At 42.4% G+C, this 21,967-nt stretch overlaps 1 protein-coding gene across 2 annotated transcripts in view; it reads right to left on the reverse strand.

Moving 5' to 3' along the window:
* The window catches only part of tln1 (talin 1), a 107,238-nt gene that overhangs the window by 17,419 nt on the left and 67,852 nt on the right, over positions 1 to 21,967 (reverse strand). For both annotated transcript variants that reach the window (XM_063014782.1, XM_063014781.1), the window contains 24 exons: positions 20,887 to 21,053; positions 20,479 to 20,607; positions 16,899 to 17,012; positions 16,314 to 16,427; positions 16,077 to 16,211; positions 14,673 to 14,801; positions 13,811 to 13,913; positions 12,851 to 13,059; positions 12,525 to 12,644; positions 11,929 to 12,126; positions 11,666 to 11,805; positions 10,145 to 10,238; positions 9,044 to 9,133; positions 8,823 to 8,945; positions 5,875 to 6,018; positions 4,865 to 5,026; positions 4,457 to 4,597; positions 4,142 to 4,323; positions 2,890 to 3,022; positions 1,861 to 1,962; positions 1,605 to 1,775; positions 1,200 to 1,445; positions 979 to 1,098; positions 628 to 774 (listed from right to left, as the gene is read on the reverse strand). In XM_063014782.1, the coding sequence (XP_062870852.1) occupies positions 628 to 774; positions 979 to 1,098; positions 1,200 to 1,445; positions 1,605 to 1,775; positions 1,861 to 1,962; positions 2,890 to 3,022; positions 4,142 to 4,323; positions 4,457 to 4,597; positions 4,865 to 5,026; positions 5,875 to 6,018; positions 8,823 to 8,945; positions 9,044 to 9,133; positions 10,145 to 10,238; positions 11,666 to 11,805; positions 11,929 to 12,126; positions 12,525 to 12,644; positions 12,851 to 13,059; positions 13,811 to 13,913; positions 14,673 to 14,801; positions 16,077 to 16,211; positions 16,314 to 16,427; positions 16,899 to 17,012; positions 20,479 to 20,607; positions 20,887 to 21,053 (3,413 nt within the window). The remainder of the gene's footprint in view (positions 1 to 627; positions 775 to 978; positions 1,099 to 1,199; positions 1,446 to 1,604; positions 1,776 to 1,860; positions 1,963 to 2,889; positions 3,023 to 4,141; positions 4,324 to 4,456; positions 4,598 to 4,864; positions 5,027 to 5,874; positions 6,019 to 8,822; positions 8,946 to 9,043; positions 9,134 to 10,144; positions 10,239 to 11,665; positions 11,806 to 11,928; positions 12,127 to 12,524; positions 12,645 to 12,850; positions 13,060 to 13,810; positions 13,914 to 14,672; positions 14,802 to 16,076; positions 16,212 to 16,313; positions 16,428 to 16,898; positions 17,013 to 20,478; positions 20,608 to 20,886; positions 21,054 to 21,967) is intronic.

The following is a 21,967-nucleotide window of genomic DNA, read 5'->3' on the forward strand; positions in this document are numbered from 1 at the left end:
TGACACCAGGGAGGGACAACGACACATTTGGGCACGATTTGGACATGTTCACTGTGGGGTGTACTCACTTATGTTGCCAGCTATTTAGACATTAATGGCTGTGTGTTGAGTTATTTTCAGAAGACAGTAAATCTACACTGCTATACAAGCTGTACACTGACTACTCTAAGTTATATCCAAGTTTCATGTCTATAGTGTTGTCCCATGAAAAGATATAATGAAATATTTGCAGAAATGTGAGGGGTGTACTCACTTTTGTGATACACTGTAGATAGATAGATAGATAGATAGATAGATAGATAGACAGACAGACAGACAGACAGACAGATAGATAGATAGATAGATAGATAGATTAGAGAGATGAGAGATGATAGATAGATAGATAGATAGATAGATAGATAGATAGATAGATAGACAGACAGACAGACAGACAGACAGACAGACAGACAGACAGACAGATAGATAGATAGATTAGAGAGATGAGAGATGATAGATAGATAGATAGATAGACAGATAGATAGACAGACAGATAGACAGACAGACAGACAGACAGATAGATAGACAGATAGATAGATAGACAGACAGACAGACAGACAGACAGATAGACAGACAGACAGATAGACACACCTTCTCAGAGACTTTCCGGGCCGCATCTATCAGCTCCTTCTTGGTGATGGAATCGTTGGGACTGCACTGCAGGGCTCCGGCCTTGGTGACCAATGAGGTGCAGCCATAGCCCAGCTCTGTTACCTGCTTCTTAATGTGAGAGCCAATCTACGAAAAGACAGAAAAAAGAATAGTGACCTTACAGATTACATATGAACCATTTATACAATAGCTTTAAACTAGTTGAAATCAGCTAAATGTTGTAAGAAACCCAAATAAAACGTGTGCGCATGTGAGAATCGAATGCAGAGAAATGCCACGGCTTTTTCAGCTGAACAAAAGACCAAAGAACAAAATGACAACGCTTGTTACCTCATCATTCTCTGCAGTGATGGCAGCACCTCTGGCTTCTGAAGCCAGGTCACCGAACTCATTGGTCAGCTGATTGGCCAGGCCTCCCAGCTCATCAGGGTTGGTGTTTGATTTGGTAACCTGGTGACATGACGAGGAATATCAGGGTTTAGACATTCGCACGAATACAACCATAACAATGTGCGGTTAGTGAGCTAACAAGCTGGTAGACCAGGACGTACCATTTCCTGCACGGTGACTGCGATGGCCTTGGCCGTCTTCACCATGGTGGTCTGGTAGTCCACGAAGGTTCCGTCAGCCTCCACACCGGAATCTTCCATCTTGTTAATAGCTTGGCTGATGGAGTCCACCATGCCGCCCACAGCTCCTGCTGCACTGGCTGCTTCGGCCATCGTACCACCCAGGTCATCCACGGCCTCCTTCATCATCTGCACAGACTCCTCCAGGGCCTCCTGAGTGTGGGCAGCCTAAAGAACAATGAGTCAAGGGTTGAAGCTTATACGCCAACACTGATGTTAGCAAAAAATAATACTAAACACTTTATGTAGAAAACAGTTAAAATAAAACAAGAGTTTTATGACTGATGCATAATATTCAGGTGTTTTAAAAACAGTGGGGAAAAAAACCTTGGGGTTCCCGCCAGCTTCTTTAGCGGTGTAGAGCATCTGTAACGCAGACTCCGCCAGAGTCTTGGTCTGGTCCAGCACACTCATTTGCTGTTGACTATTCAGGATCTTCGAAGCAGTGCCGATAGCTGCAAAAATAAGTGGCTCGAAGTAGCTTGCCATCTGAGACACCTGCAAGACAGACAATACAGATCATGTTTAATAGTACTACAAAGACTATCAGGAAGGCTAATAAAGACCAGCAGCCCAGGGGTACCTTGTGTCCTAGCTGAGAGGCATCAGAACGAGCTGCGATGGCCACTGGATCAATCAGGTTGCTGATCTCCTGTACTGAGGCTGCCATCTGCTCATGTAGAGCCTAAAACACATAGTACAAGAACGTGAATAAGGACAGACAATATGAATGTTGATTTCACACATTATATAATGGGTATACAATGGGTATTGTTACGTGTCAGTTATTTTAACCATTGAAACCATCCTGATTAATTGAAAATCCAGCTTCATCATTAATGTTATGAGTTACATTTAATTTCATTTTGGGGCAGGGTGCCAACCCATAACACTCACTCACTCACTCACTCACTCAACCGCTTATCCAATTAGGGTCGCCGGGTGTGGTGTGCGCCTAGCCGAGCTTTTCAAAGGGCGCAAGGCACACAGTAACACCCTGGATGAGGCGCCAGTCCATCACAGGGCAGACACATATACACACACACACACACACCCATTCACCTATAGGGCAATTCAGTGTCTCTAATTAACCTGACTGCATGTTTTTGGACTGTGGGAGGAAACCCACGCAGACACGGAGAGAACATGCAAACTCCACACAGAAAGCACCCGGACCGCCCCGCCTGGGGATCGAACCCAGGAACTTCTTGCTACCTAGCGAGCCACCGTGCCGCCACAACCCATAACAGTATTATGTAAATGTTTGGACACCCATGGTCGAACTTTATTTTCATTAAAAAACGTACTAGACCGCTGTGCCATCCGAAAAATTAGTAAAACCCTACACAGAATCCTAATCTTCATGATCTATATACTGTATTACCAAAAACTCTGTATTTACTTGCCAAATGTGTTTATTTGTTTGGATTTTAATGCCATGCTTAACACATGTGTCATTTTATGGCATAATAGCTACTACGTTACTGTCTGCTTATATAACAGAAACATCATACTAACACTTGCCCTCAGAACAGGCTGGATTCCTCAAGGTCACGAGTCAGTATTGTGTATTTTAGCTTGTCTGTACATATGCTGGAGGGCTGACGGTTACCTCATGGGAGATGTCGTCTCTGGGTGCGAGTTGTTGGCTGATGGCAGCGAGAGAAGCCTGGTCCACTTCACGGATGCAGTTGTTGAGAACCTCGATGGCCTCGTCACACTCCCTCTGGCCTGGAGCCTTATCTCTGTGAACATTTGACAAAGACTAAAGTATCAGTACCAGACTGACTAAGGGAAGAAGCTAAACATGCCTCATTTTTAAAGGAACGCTTCAGCAAAACATCTCATTTACAGGTCGATCAGTCAAGACATGGCTGGTTAATGACACTTGTTTCTTTAGTTTTGGACTAAGGCTAATTAACAAAGTAAAAGTAATAACTTTTTTTAATTGGCCTCAAGCTGTATTTAGTCAAGTAATGTCATGCAGACCTGCTTATAGTTTAAGACAGAATTTCTTAGCTCCAGTCCTGGAGGGCCACTTACCTGCAAAAAGAACATTTTGGTGCTCCCAGGATACCTCATTTAAATTGTGAGCTAATTTAGAAATCAAGCCCTTTATAAACTGTATCAGGTGTTTTGGAAGTTTTGCAAGTCAGTAAACCTTAATCTCTTAAGACCTGAGCTCTGATTTATTATTGCAATTTTCATTCTGTTTTTACTTTATCTATTAACTATCTAAGTTAAGCAGAACGAGGTATAAAACATAAAGCCAAAATGTAATGGCCTCATATTTGACCGCAGGGTCTCAAGAGGCTAAAGACTGAAGTTAAACAACTCCACTATGAGCTTTAACTTTTCACTTTGGGGTCCTCACAACAGATCATTTGACGGCATATTTGATTCGGCAGTTTTTACGCCAGATGTCCTTCCTAATGTAACCCTCCTAATTGGGAGGCTTGGGACCGGCACTAAGGATGAAACTGCACAGAGATGTGTTCCCCCTACCCCACGGCTAGGTTCATGTTATGCCACGCGCCTTTTGTATTTGTGAGCCCAGCTTGGGATTCAAGACCCCAGTTGTTTCCAGAAGCATGGTTCTTATCATTGCGCCACATGATCTCACATATTAAACATTACATGAACAGTCATTAAACAAGGGGAAAACCAAAAAACACAAACACAAAAACATGGATAATCAACTACAATACATCTACATCTCATGGGGTATGGGAAATTGGAGTCAGTTAGTGTTAAAACAACCAGAGCAGCTTGTGTTACCCTGGTAGTATACGTTAGCATGGTCTAGTTTAGTTCTTGTAGTGGTCCTAAATGTCCTCCAAACCAAGTCAAACTTGTATAAGCACCTCATGTTGGTGATGAGTTTCTTGATCGAGTCGGAAACGGTCCTGGAGTGGCCGGCTAGGACTGACCACTTGGGCGGGTCTTTGGGGTTGACAGCCAGTGAGCGGGCAGTCTGGATGAGACCTGTGGAGCTCTCCAGCATGGTTTTAGCTGCAATCACGATGGGCTCCATTGCAGCATGACCCTGTACGTGCACACAAAATATTCAGCATTATGACTTTACGATACCTGTTGTCTAAAGTAAAGTCTTTTTTTCGTACACTTTTCAGCCATATATAGAGTGTAGATAATGTTTGAAGCCTACGGACTGACTGTACCTCTGGGCTGATCTGTGCAGGCACGCTGGCAAACTCTGGGTTCGAGGCGAAGGCAGTAAGATTATCCACAGCCTCGATCAGCGGCCCTGTGGCAGCTTTGCACTTCTGTCTGTTCTCAGGGTTGAAGGCTCCATCCAAAGCCTAAGCACACAAAGACAGCAAAGTCCACACTCTGAGTCACACACAGTGAATGCAGTCGCTTCTTATACATATTCAAACTACAAATCAAGAACAAGTCTTTTTAAATAAACATATAATGATGATGATGATGATGATTCCTTTCGGCTAGATCATTCGTCTGCATATTTAATTTGTCACAGTTTAACTGGACATTGCCAAAGCATGTACAAGCATGATATTTTTACTGCTTGAAATTTTAATTGATAAACTGTGCGAGAAAGCACTTACTTTGATGGACTTGACAAGGTTGGCTGTGCTGTTCGCAACTTCCTTGGCACTCTGGACAAACTGTCGCTTAGCAACAGGGTTGGATGTTTTGGAGGAGGCGAGTCGGCAGGCGTTGCATAGGGCGGAGGTGTGCTTGGCAACGATTGTGGCAGCAGAGAGGACCTAGGGAAGGACAGAAAAGTCACCACACATCTGAAAGGTCTGAAGAGTTATACAATGACACATGACAACTTTGCGTTTACAGCATTTAGAAGAGAGTTAAGAGTTAAGGGCCTTGCTCAGGAGCCCAAAAATGGCAACCTTTTTATCACTAGTTCAGTACCTTAACCACCCTGTATTTAAGCTTAGTCTAGAACTGTTCTACAGTTCAGAAAAATCACCATTAAGTTAAAACCTGAAGTTTATGATTTTTATCCCTGTTTTTCTCAGATTTCCCCTCCAATTTTCTCCCCTAATCTAGTCGTATCCAATTACCCTGGTTGCCTTACACTTCACCTCTACCGACACAACCCTCCACCACTGACTGAGGAGCTCCGACACGTGAGCAGTACCGACTGTCTCTTTTCACCTGCACGAGGCGAGTTCATATGTGGATCAGCTTTGTGCACGGAGAGACACACCCTGATCAGCATTATTCCCCAACTCTATGCAGGCGCCATCAATCAGCCAGCAGAGGTCGTAATTGCATCAGTTATGAGGAAACCTGGTCCGGCTTTCCCATCCCTGAACAGGAGCCAATCGAATAGCTAAACTGGTGGAACTCATTGAAGCAGAAAGGAGGCAAATTTCAATCCGGCCTCATCATTTCAGGCCAGGCCAATTGTGCATTAAGAGCCCAGCCAGACTGGTGGAACTTCAGTGACTGTAATGATCTGGCATGTCTGGTAAAAAGAGGACCAGTTGGCTTGTGGCTTGTGCTAGACTGTGGCCCTTCCCGGCCATTGCTGGTGTCCCGCATGAACATGAACAAGATCTAGGTGAACTATCCTAGTGGTAAATTCAGTAAATACCTGGGACTGGGTGCAGGCTGGGTCCACCAGGTTCTGACAGGCCATCTGGATGGACTGTTTGGCTTTGGCAAACTGAGCTGGATCCACCAGGCCCTTCTGTCCTGCATGGCTGTTTGGATCGGAGACACCCACCAGATACGCCCCCTGCAAATGAGGGAAAATGGTTCAGTGAAGTTAAGTCATGTCACAACAGTAGCATTAAGTACAGTCACCAAGAACTAGAACTTAAAATGATGGACACAGAAAGTTCAGATATTGTTTCAACTGTTTCTGTTTCAGTACAACATGCACATCTGTTTTTTTTTTTTTTAATCATTAATCAAGGTAAACCCATGTAGCTTTGTGTAGACATGGACATGCACACATCCACTCTATAACTAACCAATAGATTTTTTAAATGCATGGCCCCACCTGCTGAAAAATATGTAAATATATGTTCATGATTTGTACAGTGATGATAAAGGGGCCAGTATTGGATTCCCAAAGACCTAAAGAAAGCCTCAGCATGGACGGAGGACAAGACTACTATTTTTGCTGCTTCCCGAACAACTGTGACATAACAACAATGCAAGCCGTCAAAAGTTAAGAGCCATGCTCAGGGGCCCAACACTGGCAACTTGCCGTTGGTGGGGCTTGAACCAGCAACCTTCAGATTGCTAGCCAAACATGTCAAACTTGGCTACCTATTTAAATGCAGGAAACCTTCATATTTGCTCTATTACAAATTGTAAGAGAATGTTAAATGTCCTAACTAGATCATTCTTTAAGCTATCTATTAATCTGTCTATACCAATCTATCAATCTACAGTATCTCTACACTTATCCATTCATCTGTCCATCCATCTGTCCATTCATCCATCCATCTATCCATTTATTTATGTAGTCATCCATCTATCCTTTCATCAATGTATCTATCTATCCATCTATCTGTCCATCCATCTATTTATTGATCCATGCATTCATCTATTGATCAATTATTTTATCCATCCATCCATCCATCCATCCATCTTGTACCAATGATCTTTCTCAGTGTTTTTGCTCCTAGGTTCTATCTTTATCCTCTGCAGTATTCCTATGATGTTTTGCTCTTAATTTCAATTATCCTCACACCTTTCTGAGCAAATCCATGCCTTGCAACTGACGTACTTGAAAGTCTTAACTCCTCACTTACTAGTGAAAGTTATGGAACATCTAGCCTAGGTTCTATTTTTTAGATGGCCAAAGTTGGTGGCTTTGCACAGAAACCTGTTAGACTGTTAACCTGATCTCACCAGAAGGGTCCTGTTAGCCTCTTTAACTCCTCTCACCATCTGTCCTATCAACAACTTCAATACACAAGCAAAGCAAACGAGAACACACATTAAAAACCACCTTTTTTCTTTTTATTCCACTAGCCATCCACATTCTAAGGAGAAAGAGAAGCTGAGTCACAGAACTAAAGCTTTTGCAAAGCACAACGTGAGAGCATCTCATCATGACTCACCATCTGACATCAAACCCATTATGAATGTTCACTGTGAGAGTTAGTGGTGGTGGTGGTGGTGGGAGGGGGTGCAAATCAAGACAAACAGCAGAAAACAGCAATACAAAAACAGCTTATTTATCAGTTTTAGGGAAGTTGATGATTAATCATTAACAGACTAAAGTCACGGTTCCATTAATGCTGGTGATTAAAATGACATTTTAATTCATTTCCAACAGCTGAAGCTTGATTTCAGTTGAGAGCACAGCTACAGTCTGTACAGAGTAAGACTGCCAATTTGAAGCACACTGCCACCCACCCTCAGTGTGCATGCGCCAGCTCTATGTACAGGCCTATTCAGGGTTTTTCTTCCCCTATTTATGCATTTTTTTACCCACTCAAGTTGTATCAAACTACCCAATGGTAATACGTTTCTACTTCTGCAGACCACCACTCCAGACTGAGGGGTCATGTCACGTGTGCAGTACCGACCATTTCTTCTCTCCTGCACGATAGAAGTTCCTATGCGTTTCGCGCACAGAGAGTCATGCACCGATCCCCATCATCCCCCGTCTCTTGTGCAGGCGCCGTCGATCAGCCAGCATAGGCCACAAATGCAGCACCCGGCCGACTGATAGCAGAGCTGAAATTCAAACTTGAGAGCTCGAGATCTCAGAACTGGTGGGCTAGCATATTTTACAGCTGCGCCAATCGAGTGCCACTACGTTCTAAGTTTGTTTTTGTTTTTTTAACAACAGCCAATCGTTGTTAATGCAGCCGACCAGCCCAAACGTATGGCAGAGTCGAGGTTTCGATACGATGATGGCAAACGATCTAGATTTGAGCCAGGGCATAAACTCAGGTCTTTAGTACACCAAGTGTAAAAATGTGTCCTCAATTTCTAACCAGCCGGGTATTAAATATTTTCATATCATCATCTCATCTGCTGTCTTAATGCCTATATTATCATAGTGAGGATATGAGTAGTTTAAATAGCTCATATAATTCTACTGCATTCTGTGAGTTCTCTAAACTGTCTTTACAAAAATAAATAATGACAAAAACTAATACAGCCAGAAGTTTGTGAGCTGTTACAAAATGCGACGGTGAGAACAGTGGAGGCTTTAAACAAATAAACAAAAGAAGAAACAGGATATTGTATGAGCAGCATGACAGCATGATTTATATAGTTCCTTTCTAAATCCATAATTTGTTTACTGATGCAGACACAAACTGTACAAGCCTTCCACAAACACTATATTAAAATAAAATAAAATAAAAAAGCAGAATCCTTAAAAGCGAGAGCACATTAGCTCTGCTTCTTCAACTCCAGATGTTTTAGACACTGGGCGACACATTTCACTCCACTCCAGACTAACGAGGTTAAAATTGTGAAAGTGTGTACAAATTACTGGGGAGATAAAAACCTCTCGGAGAAGCTTGCTGGAACAAATACACACACTGTACTACACACATGGTTGTTTACCTGAGTAGCGGCTTCAGTAAGGCCACACAAAGCTTTGGATGCAGAGCTGACTGCATCGCCGAACTCCGGCAGGTTGCTGTTCTTTGCGTTGTGTGAGATGCCGGCCATAGCCTCTCCCAAAACCTGCACATAAAACAGAACGTATCAGACACGCCTCATGACTGTCCCATAATCTTTACCATTTACAGCCCAAAACGGCGCATAGGAAGAATGACGGGCACCTTGGAGTTCTCCATAACACTGTCAATACAGTCAAAGTAGCCCATGTCATTCACTGCCTCAGTCGGGTTCTCCAGCATGCCCCGCACCGTCTGCACACACAAATCGACACACTTTTAACCACAAAAGTTATTTACCATGAATACACAAATACATAAGCCCATATGTTAGCCCATACTAACATAAATGTGGCAATATTAATGCCCGTTTAGTCCCATTAATTGACTGTTTATTCTTTAAACACTTACTTTAAACTCAGTTAGATCCAAAATAATACAAGAGCATGCAAAGTAAGCACTACAATCATTTAAAAATAGCCAATGTCAGGGCGCCCAGGTGGCACAGCGGGATATTTTGCTAGCACACCAGCACCGAGATTCTGAACTCCTCAGTTCAAAACTCGGTGTTGCCACCGGTCGGCTGGGCGCTATCTAGCGGCCATAATTGGCAGTGCCTGCAGGGAGGGATGACCGGAATACGTGGGCTGTCCTTAAACACTGTGTAAGGACCCTGATTGGCAGATAGAGGCGCTTGTGCGGAGTGCATGGGTGAAAAGGGGTTCAGTTAAGGGCTGTCACAGATATCCAGCAGCGGAAGACAAATTGACTATGGTAAATTGAGAGAAAATGGGAGAAAAATGCATAAAATATATTATTTAGCAGTTATTTAAGTACACTATATGGCAAAAAGTATGTGGACAAGTAGAAAAGCTTTCCAGATGTGTGGATAGTATTAAATCTACACAGAAAAAGGGAGCAATTCTTCAATATAAATGTCCAAGTACTTTTGTTCATATTGTGCATGTATTCACTTAATAAAAACACCTGTCCTAGTTACAATATGATTGATTGTGCAACACCAGAAAACCAAATATCATAATACGCATTATGTAATGGCTAAATGTCTGTACTTGTTCTGATGTTATATTTATGCTCTATTGCCTGCTCTTGCATAGTAACCTTAAAACAAGCGTTAGGCAGTATCGCAATATCAGCCATTACTTTTAAACTAGGAGAGTCTATAAATATAACTATTTTCAGTGAAAGAGAGAAAAAACAGAATCGTAACATCTTGTTATAAAAATAAGGTGAGGTGAGAGGTACCTCGAGTTCCCTGAGTGCGTTGTCACACTCCTTTTGACCCGGGGCTTGCTGGGTACACATGGTGATCAGCTGGTTGATGCTGTCGGTCACAGCGCTGTAAAAAGTGAGACGGAGAGGGAGAGATGTGAGAGGAGCATGAGAGGAGGCAGAGTGTGTGTGGGAGAGAAAGAAAATGTTACAGAAAGCAATAAGGAAAGCAGCGAGATCGGGGAGAGGGAGAGAGACGATAATAATATGAAGGAAAAATGGGGAGAGAGAGAAAGAGAATCATTGGAGTTTGGAAATACAGTCCGCCCACGTGTTACCACGCACTGGCTCCTACCTTGCTCGCTGCACATGCTTTATCTTTGTGTAATTCTGTGAGTCAGCTAAGGTTTTGAGTGGCACTAGTTCTGTTTGGTAGACTTGGCTGAGAAAGGCAGGTGATTTTCGCACGCATGCACACACACCTTACATAAGTATCAGCTTTTGACTTTAAATATACAAGAGCCATGGTGTAACGTAAGCCGACATAAATGGAACAGCCTGCAGTGTGAGTGTGTGTGGTTCTAGGACCATAATAAAGGCTAGTGTCTGGTACCAAATTGCTGTGTAACAGTACCTACACAAAGACTACAACAACAAACATTTAGTTTAGTGTTTAGTTGTTAACGCCATGTCTGCCCTTGGGCCAGGTTCATGGCAGGAAAGGTTATGATATGTCTTTTACAGGTCAACTATTTATTTATTTATTTATTTTATTAGGATTTTAACGTCATGTTTTACACACTTTGAAACTAAGGAATCTTGGCTGAAGTGTGTAAATGTCAAATACACTCACTCACTCACACACTCTCTTAACCGCTCATCCAATCAAAGTCGCAGGGGGGTACTGGAGCCTATCCCAGCTTTTCAATGGGCGCAAGACACACAGCAACACCCTGGACTGGGCACCACTCCATCGCAGAGCAGACACACACACACAAACACCCACCCATTCACCTATAGGGCAATTCAGTGTCTCCAATTAACCTGACTGCATGTTTTTGGACTGTGGGAGGAAACCGGAGGTCCCGGAGAAAACCCACGCGGACACAGGAGAACATGCAAACTCCACACAGAAAGGACCCAGATTGCTCCACCTGGGAATCGAACCCAGGACCTTCTTGCTGTGAGGCGACAGTGCAGCACACTGAGCCACTGTCCCACCCCTCACAATCCCCCACCCCTAGCATTTAGTATTTGACTGTAATCTGTGTTTGTCATGCTACACGTTTATCAAAAATGTGTGTTATTTTGGCGTGTCCAGTGTGGCATCTTGTGTACACCGGCTGGTCCCAGTGATTTTTAAGGTAGACTGGCATTTTACCCCAATGGTGGCATTCGCTTCATATAGTTTATTATTCTTATGTGCGTTCCATTCGGGTCGGGTATCATTCGGGTATTAATTGTTTCAAGACTGACTGCATTAATTAGACATTAATTTGGTAGTTATTAGAGTAGAGAGAGATAAGAAATAAAAGCCAAGTGTGGCGTTTTTACCGTGCTGCAGCAGCCAGTTGGTTCTTCAGGTTAGGAGAGTTGGGATCAGTGGACAGAGCCTTGGCCGCCAGCAGCAGCTTGCTAGATGACATGGAGATGGTCTTGAGGTTGGTCACTACCTGAGTTTGGTCTTCTTTAGACTGCACACAGTAAGAAAAAGAATTAAATCCATGGTAAAAAAAACAACCCAAAACCCAAAAGTTTCTGCTATTATGAATAAAAGGATAGTAAGGAAATTAACATAACGTGCAGCAATTATCTACCTGAGAATGTCCAGCCATGTCCACTCCAGCCTCCAGGAAGTGGCTAAAGTCTTGGCCAAACTTGCCAGTGGCTTTAGAAAGGTCCTGTGTGGTGCCACGGGATGCCTGCACCAGCTCGTTGGCTGACTGGTTAAGGCCGGCAGCTGCCTGGTTTAGATTCCCCTGAGCTTCTTGGAAGGTCTTTCCACTGGATGGGAACTACAGGGTGAGAGAGAATAATCATGTTACCCTTAATACAGACATTAATGCTTCAGTGGCCTGATTTACAGGTTTCTTGGGTGAGGGTATCTCTTTGGTATATTCGGGGCATTCTACCAGGATATGCTTTATCGTGATCTGTGTTTGGCATCTTTCACACGTCAGAGGGGTTGTCTCCTTTTACCATGTATTGGTGAGTTATTTTTGCATGGCCAGTTCTATACCTTGTGTGTATAACTTGGTCTACTATTGGTTAATATTCTGATGTATATCATAAGGTTTACTTATTGCCTGAGTGCCCCCCTTCCTTTTGCATGGTAACCATTTTTTGGATGTGTTACCATGTAGTGCTAATTTTTTATTTTAAAATACCTTAATAATATCAAAATAAAACTTACTTGATCAGAAAGGAGCTTCTTGCTGGCCTCTCCCACAGTTCTTATGGCATTATCCACATCTCTCTGTCCAGGGAGGCAGTTCACACAGCGGTTCAGTGCCTGAGACACAGCCTTGGCCACCTGAATGAAAACACACACACACACACACATCAGCATTTATCTCCCATTCAGAGACGACTTTTAAAGGAAAGCTAATCAGATCACTTGTGAAACACAATCTCAACAAAGCAAGCAGCATCAGGAAGTCTAATATCAGCTATTAAAAAGGGTTTGTTTAGAAGTATGAATCTCTATAAGTCTGTAACATGTATTACTACATTTCCAACCTGAGCCAGACGCTGCTGACTATCTGGGTCTCCAGGTTTGGCCACGGCTCTCTTGGTCTCTTCAATGAGGTTGGCTGATTTATCCAGGACATCTCCAGCACAGTCCAGCATGGCATTTCGAGCCTGTGGGTCAGCAGTGGTGGCTGCAACTCCACGGGCTGCAGAGGCCAAAGAACGAAGGGCCTGGGCCACATCACGTGCTGCCATACCTGAAAAGGACACGTTTCCATATTCTTTTACCATGCTGATGATGTTTACCTTGCTTTGTTTAAAAAAATCTCAAGCAGTGACATGTGAGCAAGTAAAACATTATAAAAAAACAAAACATATTCCATATTTCTGATCATAAGCCCTGTGTCAAATATTTATGGGATTAATTTCTTGACATAAGTCACTTATTTTACTGTACTTAAACTTGTTTACTATTTTATTAGTATTTATGGAATTCATGTAATATACTGACAAGTTAACTTGATTAGATTACTTAAGTATCGTATGTGTTACATACGTATGTGTGTGTGTATATATATATATATTATAACCATTGTTAAATATCAATGAAGCAGATACACCCCCTTCCTTGAAAAAAAACAAAAAGTCAGTGTATACAGGGTCCTGACCTATAAGCCATTAACTGTTCTAGTGCCAAATATCAGGATATTAGGAAAATGCACGAGTAACTATCAGATAGATTGCACATTAATAATCATGTTTCTTTAAAAAAATATTGTTCTATGTTCTTTTAAATTAAGGCAGTAATAGTAATGTAGTGATTAAGGGAGTTAGGAACGTTAACAGTATAATTTACATGACTACAGGTAGGGGGTGCTGTAGGATACTCTACAATACTGCTCAGCATACAAGGAATTGTTGTACTGTACTGTTAACACGTTTTAAGTAGTTACTAAAACAAGTTGACACTAAATGAATTGAGGATAATTGTAATAAGTTTATTTTTACCAGTGTAATTCTCATTGCCCTGTGTAGCTTCACTAAGCAGCTGGGCAATAGCAGAGCTCACGGCCTTGGTGTTGGAGCCCAGATCCTTAGAGCACTTCTCCAGCTAGACAGACACACAGAGTACAGTATTTTTTTTTAATTATTATTGTAATGTACAATGTTGTACACAAATAATATGGCAATACAGTCACATAGCAAAAATGTAATGTAAATATACAATATAGTAGATAGAAATATAATCCAATCTTATATTATCAGACATTGTAATCTAACTGCATAACTGGGTAGCAGTATTGGGCACTTGTAAGCATATTTTAAATATTTTCTTATTATTATGTGCTTAAGTATAGAATAAGGCAGTGGTAGCTCAGCAGTTAAGGTACTGGGACTAGTAATCATAACCATATATTTTATATTAAATTATATAATAATATAATAATATACATTTAAGTTATAATTCAATCAACAACTCATTTAAAAAGTTGCTCAGTTTGGACCGAAGCACAAAGTAGGACGCAACTAGCATAAAGGAAATCCTTGCAACGGCTGCATGCACACAGGTAAGAGTGAAGTGGTTGCTCATGTGACAGGAAGAAGTGGTGACAGTGTGTGGGACTGTTTGACAAATGCAGTTGTTGCTAACAACTGTAATATCTCTTCAGAAAAAAGTACCAATTTGTAAGCCGAGTGTAGAATGCTTTTTATTAACACAAACCTCAATGACATTCATGTGTCGGCATCAAACTAGAAAAGAACTTAAAATACATAATTTAAATTTTTATTCTAAATTTAGTCCATGTGTGTATGTTTTAGCATGAATGAGTTCACTACAATCTTAAGTAAAAGCAGGTTGCATACTCACAGTTTCTCCAGGAAGAGGTCTGAGTCTGCCTTCAGCTGCTGAGGCTTTAGCCTCCTGCATGTCCTTCTCCAGTCCTTTTACCAAATTCAAAGCATTATCAATCTCCAGAGGACCACATGCTTCCTGAGCCTGGAACAAAGAGAAGAAACTGAATCTAATTGTCGGAACATTCAGATTTAGGTCAGATTTAAATTTTACATGTAATTTTTTATCAGCCTACTTGTGTACACTGTTGACTGAGTTTCCAACCTGCACTTTGGGTGACTTTTGTTTCCTCCAGGTCAGTATTTATACTTGCTTTCTTTTACTACTTTAAATGTCCATTTAAACTGCAGTCCACACTGGTAGAGCAACCAGAAAATGAATGTATGCCAGGTAAACCAGCAGTAGCGGTCAGGCTATAGTCACATACAGCTTTAAAAACGCACGACTGGTTAAGCTCAACAGAAATGGAACACATTCTTCTTCGGTCAAAAAAAACAAAATGTTTAAAGTGATTCTGATTATGATTTACTACATCTTCTCGGAACAAAAAAAGACAGGGCTAACATTCCTGTACCTGTTAAACTTACAATCAGCAAGTCTAGAAAACTTTGCACAGATAACCAGAAAGCAGACTGAAAAAGTACTTCAATGGTCACTGGCCAAGAAAACTCAAATTGCCCCCTTACGCTGGGAGAAAATGTGTCAGAATGGTCAGACATAATCCAAGAACTGCAAAAAATGCTAAAAAAAAAATACAGGTGTGACTGTTTACAGTCATACGAGCTTGACATGGCCATGGCCTTATCGGCTGATATAAAGAAGAGACACATCTGCTCTAAAATTGGCACATTTTCTCTTCACTGGCTTCCTGTAGCTGCTCGTATTCAGTTTATAACACTGATTCTTGCCTACAAAGCCAAAAATGAACCAGCTCCAAACTACCTCAGAGAACTCATCACACCCCGCTGTGTACCACGCAACCTCTGAGCCACAAGTCTCGCTCGCCCTGATCCTCCATCTAGAACTCAAGGAAGACAAGCATCAAGGCTCTTTCTGTACAGGCACCCAAGTGGTGGAACGAGCTTCCTCTGTCTGTCTGAACATCCGAGTCTCTCAACGTCTTCTAACAGGATTTCAGCAGATGTGTTCTTAGACTGTTGTCTACTTAAACTAAAGTAGGAAATGTCCTATGTGGAAGCACTTATGTAAGTCGCTCTGGATAAGAGCGTCTGCTAAATGCTGAACGAAAAGCTCAAATGAAATTTGAATGCAGTCCTTTTCAGAAGAATTGATGAGAGAACACAACAACACTGTACCTACTAGAGCTTAATCCTACCCTTACTGAGAAAGTCATTTATTAAATGTATTGTAATAAAATATTTATATTATATGGAAAAAAAAAAACAATCTTTTTCCTACCTTCTGAGCTGCGGTGCGGAGCTCGCCCAATGCGCTAGCTAGATTCTTGGCGCACTGACTAAGCTGCATGGCAGAGGCCTGGTCACTAATGGTGGGCACTGTTGCTTTGGCTGCAGTCACCATCTTGGCTCCAGGCTGACATTAAGAAAAACAGAACATCATGAGCTACAATGTCTACCCGTAGACATTTCTACAAAACGAAGACAGCAGCTGAAAGGACTTAGATGTTTTAAGTACCTGTAAAAAGTTCTGGCTGGCTGCGATGAGGGCGAGCTGAGCGCTGGGGCTGTCAGGCTGGCCTTGGCTGCCTCTTACTCCCTGCACTAGCTGGGGAATCTGGTCTGCCACAACCTGTAAATCAAAAGCTCACATTAAAGTACAGCATGAAAATTTGTACGAGGGTTATGCATTATAAATGCACAGTAGGGACCGAGTCAGCTAACGTAGTGATGATCATGCTTAGGTACATATGGATGTTTGACTATTTCTTAACCTCCAACATGCAGGTCCGTTTTACCCGCCTTTAGACTATTGGATAAACATTAGCTGTTATAGTTTACATCAACAAGAAAACTACTATGTTGAATAACATGCAAGTAAACATATGAATTTAACTTTACCACCCATTCATTGGGGGGCAGCACAAATAACCACACAATGAGAACCGTGGGAAATGTTAGTGTCTCACCAATGCTACGTCTATGTGTGCACATATTTACCAGTTCTGTGGTTCGTAGTGGTTGATGTTTGTCTGAAAGTTAGAGCTACGTACCCTCCCCATGACCCCAGACATGCAGGAAGTGAGGGTTACCATAAACCTACCTTGCAGCTATGGACAAGCTGCTGTTGAGCCGCAGGATTCTTGTTTGACGAGGCGGCGTGCTGGGCAGCGGCTATGGTCTGAGTTGCAGCCGCAGCGGCCTGCTTTGCAGCATTCTGCAGGAAACAGTTGGCTTGATTAGAGAATTATTGGAAACCAAGGAGAAATTTTCTGCGGAGATGTGTTTGTCTGACACTGTCGCTTGGTGAGGACAGCACAAAGAAGGCAAGTCTGACCAGTACAGAAGCCTCAGAAACAATTCTGATGTATTTACCTAAATGCATCTGAGATAAGGTTTTATCAAAAACAGCTTAAAATTAAAGACTCGCCAAGCCACTGAGGGTTACAATCCCATCAGTAATTCATCGAGCACTGAATGTATTAACTTATGTTGTTACTGCCTCAATGTAATTTCCTTATAATGAGCCTACTAGTGATGTCTTTTCAAAAGTACAAGACACTGCTAGTAATAATATAATTATGGTGCCATGGTGGCGAAGCAAGATATTTCACTAGTACACCAGTGATAAGATTCTGAATTGCCCGATTCCAAACTGTCCAGCTCATTAGCAGACACAATTAGCAGTGCCTGCAGAAGACAAAATTGACCTGTATGCTGGGTGAAAATATGTATATATGTTTCTACACTCACTGTCCATGTTATCAGCTCCACTTACCATATAGAAGCACTTTGTAAATCTACAATTACTGACTGTAGTCCATCTGTTTCTCTACATATCTATTTAGCCTGCTTTCCCCCTGTTCTTTAATGGTCAGGACCGCCACAGAGTAGGTATTATTTAGGTGGTGGATGATTCTCAGCACTGCAGTGACACTGACATGGTGGTGGCGTGTTAGTGTGTGTTGTGCTGGTATGAGTGGATCAGACACAGCAGCGCTGCTGGAGTTTTTATATACCGTGTCCACTCACTGTCCACTCTGTTAGACACTCCTACCTAGTTGGTCCACCTTGTAGATGTAAAGTCAGAGACGATCGCTCATCTATTGCTGCTGTTTGAGTTGGTCATCTTCTAGACCTTCATCAGTGGTCACAGGACGCTGCCCACGGGGCGCTGTTGGCTGGATATTTTTGGTTGGTGGACAATTCTCAGTCCAGCAGTGACAGTGAGGTGTTTAAAAACTCCAGCAGCACTGCTGTGTCTGATCCACTCATTCCAGCACCATGTGAGTGTCACTGCAGCGCTGAGAATGATCCTTCACCTAAATAATACCTACTCTGTGGTGGTCCAGCATGAAAGGGGGCTAACAAAGCATGTAAAGAAACAGATGGACTACAGTCAGTAATTGTAAAAGTACAAAGTGCTTTTATATCGTAAGTGGAGCTGATAAAATGGACAGTAAGTGTGGAAAAGGAGGTGGTTTTAATGTTATGGCTGATTGGTATATATATATATACACATACAGTGGCCCATATACTTTTTTGGTGAGGTCAAGCAACACTCACCCAGTGCTATGTCATAATTATACACTAAACTGCATACATACTGGTCTTAAACACTTTATCACAGCTTGAGTACGCAACACTACAACATGCAGCTCTGTTCCAAATCTTGCTCTCCCTTATAAAGGCTGTGAAAACACTGCCCTGAGGGCGTTCTATTTCAAACTAAAATGCTACTTCCTCAGTTGGGATCTGGAAGTGCTCGTTCCACTGTTCAAACATCCACCTCCTGGGAATTTCAGCTATTCTTGTCAACATCCACCCAACACTCCCAGTGCACTGGCTCAGAGCAGAAGAGTGTTTTCTTAAATGTTGGATCACCGTGTTCGGAAGCTTTTTCTTATGCAGTGTGCAAGACAAACAAGTCGAGACGATATCTGTGCTAAGCGTTTGCTTTTGTTTCCCGAACTCACAGAGTGGTTCTTGGACACGTTGTAACCGGTTTCGTAAGAGCAAATACTGCGCCCTGCAGCACTAAATAATGTGACAACACAAATCACCCTGGCATTTGGAGACTTACATTCACCAGCATAGGGTAATAAACAGCATGTATAGAAATGTTATTATGTTCAAAAGGACTTTCTGATACCACTTCTCCTGTTGTTGTGAAAGATCAGTGGGTTAGAGATCGATGCTGTTCTAATGGGACTGGAAAACTAATTTCAACATGGAAGCTTTACTACAACTGGTTAATGCACAGTTATGTAAGAGTTTGAAATGGCAAAAGTTCATGCTGGGGAATTTTGTTTGATCAACAAGATGTCATTTTTACACAAAGCAACGCTTTGGTATGTAGTTCTACAGCATATCAGTACCAGAAAAGTTAATTTACACATTTATAGTGATTTGGGAACATTACACCTAAGTCAGAGTTTGTCTTTTAGTAATTGCTTTACTCTAATCACATTCCTCATGGATCTTAAGCCTATCCCAAAACCAGTTAGCCTGTGGCTGAAAGACATCCTAGACAGGGCATATTTTATACGGTTTGAGGAAGACAGAGAGGGTTGAAACCCGAAACTTGGTTCCAACTTACAACATTTAAATGTACATTTTCAGCATTTAGCAGTCGCCTTTATCCAAAGCGACTTACAGTTGTTACAGTATATAATCTAAGCAACTAGGGTTAAGGGCCCTGCTAGCAGTGGTGGGGCTTAAACCAGCAACCTTCTGATTACAAGTCCAGTACCTTTTTTTTTAATGCATTTTCTTCCCTTTATCTCCCTTTTAGTGAGTCAAATTGCCCGATTGCGTCATGCTGTCTCTCCACCAATGCCGATCCCCGCTCTGATCGAGGAGAACGAAGCTAACCCACGCCCCCTCCGACACGTGGGCAGCAGCCGTATGCATCTTGTCACCTACACTTTGACGAGTGCAATGCGGATCAGCACTGTGTACGGAGAGACACACCCTGACAGGACTCTTTTCCCGTCTCTGTGCAGGCGCCATCCAGAGACCCTAGCCGGCTTTTAACATCCCACCCCTATCTGAACAACAGGCCAATCGTTGTTCATGTGGCCGCTGAGACTAGATACGATGTATTCGAGATCCCAGCTCTGGTGTTCAGCGTGTGTTTTACCGCTGCGCCACCTGAGCGGCACAAGTCCAGTACCTTAACCGTTACAAGGCTACAACATCCCTCTAAAACAGAACACAAAAAACGGCAGGTACAGGGTACAAACAAAATTTTGGTTCTGCTTATTGATTCCTAAAAGCGATAATCTTTTATGATTGTAAACAAAGGATACCTATCTGCAAGGACGTATGCACTTATCTTCTGGGACCTATGTACATTACAGCAAGCCCGATTGTATGGATTACAGCTCTCTGATAATGCGCCAGCAGTCTTAACCCACAAGACACATGATGATTGATGGTTAAATTTCCTATCAACCTATTAAACTGATACTACTACTCCCTACACAGTTTGAAGTTCCCGTCAAACTAAACGCTTTCACACCCTATGCTTTGGAATCTCACTCAGAATGTCTGAATTCACTGTGTAGTCCACTTCACAGGGAACTACTGGTGTGAGGATTAGTCAACAGGATTAATGTACGACAGTAGCTTAAGCAAGCAGGTGTTTTATTATGTACGCTTTGCTTTGACGTTTCTCTTACCTCCAGTTTGTTGACCAGTCTCTTTTTGATGGCGTTCTGCGCTGCTGCATTGGTGGCCATACGCAGGCCCTCAGCAGCCTCGCGCAACTTCTGCTGCTGCTCCTCACTATCTGGATTAGCAGCAGCACCCTGTATTAAAACACACACACACTATAAAACCAGCCCCAATTCAATTCATGAGCACTTCCATTTAAAAGACATTAAGCAATAATAAACTGCTCCGGAAAGCTCCCACCCCCCAAACCCTATCACAAATTAAAGTGCCCAACAGGATCAAACCTGCAATTCATTCTTTCAATAACGGTGCTTTTGTTCGCTCTGTATAAACGAGCGGACTGAGCCAGCACCCATAAATCCTCAGCTCTCGATGAAATCATGCGAAAAGCTCCCACATCTGATGTCACGCACCTTGGCAGCCTCGACCATCTTGGCCGTGGCATCGGCTAGAAGCTTGGCGGCAGAAAGCAGCTTGCGCGAGTTCTCCAGGTCTGTCTCACCCTCGGCGTCCGCTTTGATGGCATTGACCAGGTCGGAGGTGGCCTGGGCTAAGATACGGGCCTGTCTCACCATCTCACCTTTAATAACCACCAGATAGAAAAAGGAGGTTTAGTGTGGGGAATGAAGCTTCCAAAGACATTCAAAGAGATTAAAAGTGAATTCACTTAATATATACACACAATTGTTTACCATAAAAGCTATTACGATAGATGCATTTTGTTTACAGCAGCTGCCCCATGTCTTGTTAACAATATAACATTATCAGGATAAAAATCTAATGTTATTTTTAAAATATCAATATTATTGATTTGTATTTCTGCATCCGCACTGCTAATGTTCCAGCCTGAGCAGAGTAACACATTCTTTCTCTGGCTGCTTGCGTTCAAACAGAGAAGGCCTGGGGCCAGAAATGATCATGACCGGCTACGAGCAGCAGCAGCCAATAAAAATGAGATAAATCAGAAAATAAACAAAGCATGTCTGGCCTGGCACTGTCCACTAAAATCAACTGAAACTGGTTACATTTACTGCTTAACTGACCGCCTGCTGTTATGTAATCCAGCTGTGTAATCATATAAATAGCAACATTTTTCCGAATTTAATATGCTTGTTTAATGGTGCTGGGGTGGCTGGGCGGTGAATCATGATAGCCCACTACTGCTGGGATCCAGGGTTCGAATCCTTAGTGGTGCTACCGGCCAGGCAGGCAACTACATGCAGATGACTGGCTATGTCTGAGAGAGCCCCAAAATTCTCGTCCGTGTTTTGTACCCAGTTCTCTCTGAGCACACAGAAAAGGTTGGGAGTTTTCCAAACCCCCGAGTTACACGAGTAGTGTTATTAGTAGTGCTGCTTTACACTTTGCCATCTGGAACATTTTGACTAACCCACTGCTAACTGAATTGCCGTAGAAAGCCTGAATTTCACAGCAAATTGAATATTACATTGGAAAAGGCTCATTTCACGTTCCACTACGCGATTTCCATGGACA

The sequence above is a fragment of the Trichomycterus rosablanca genome, chromosome 18 (assembly GCF_030014385.1).
Source record: "Trichomycterus rosablanca isolate fTriRos1 chromosome 18, fTriRos1.hap1, whole genome shotgun sequence".
Lineage (NCBI taxonomy): Eukaryota > Metazoa > Chordata > Actinopteri > Siluriformes > Trichomycteridae > Trichomycterus > Trichomycterus rosablanca.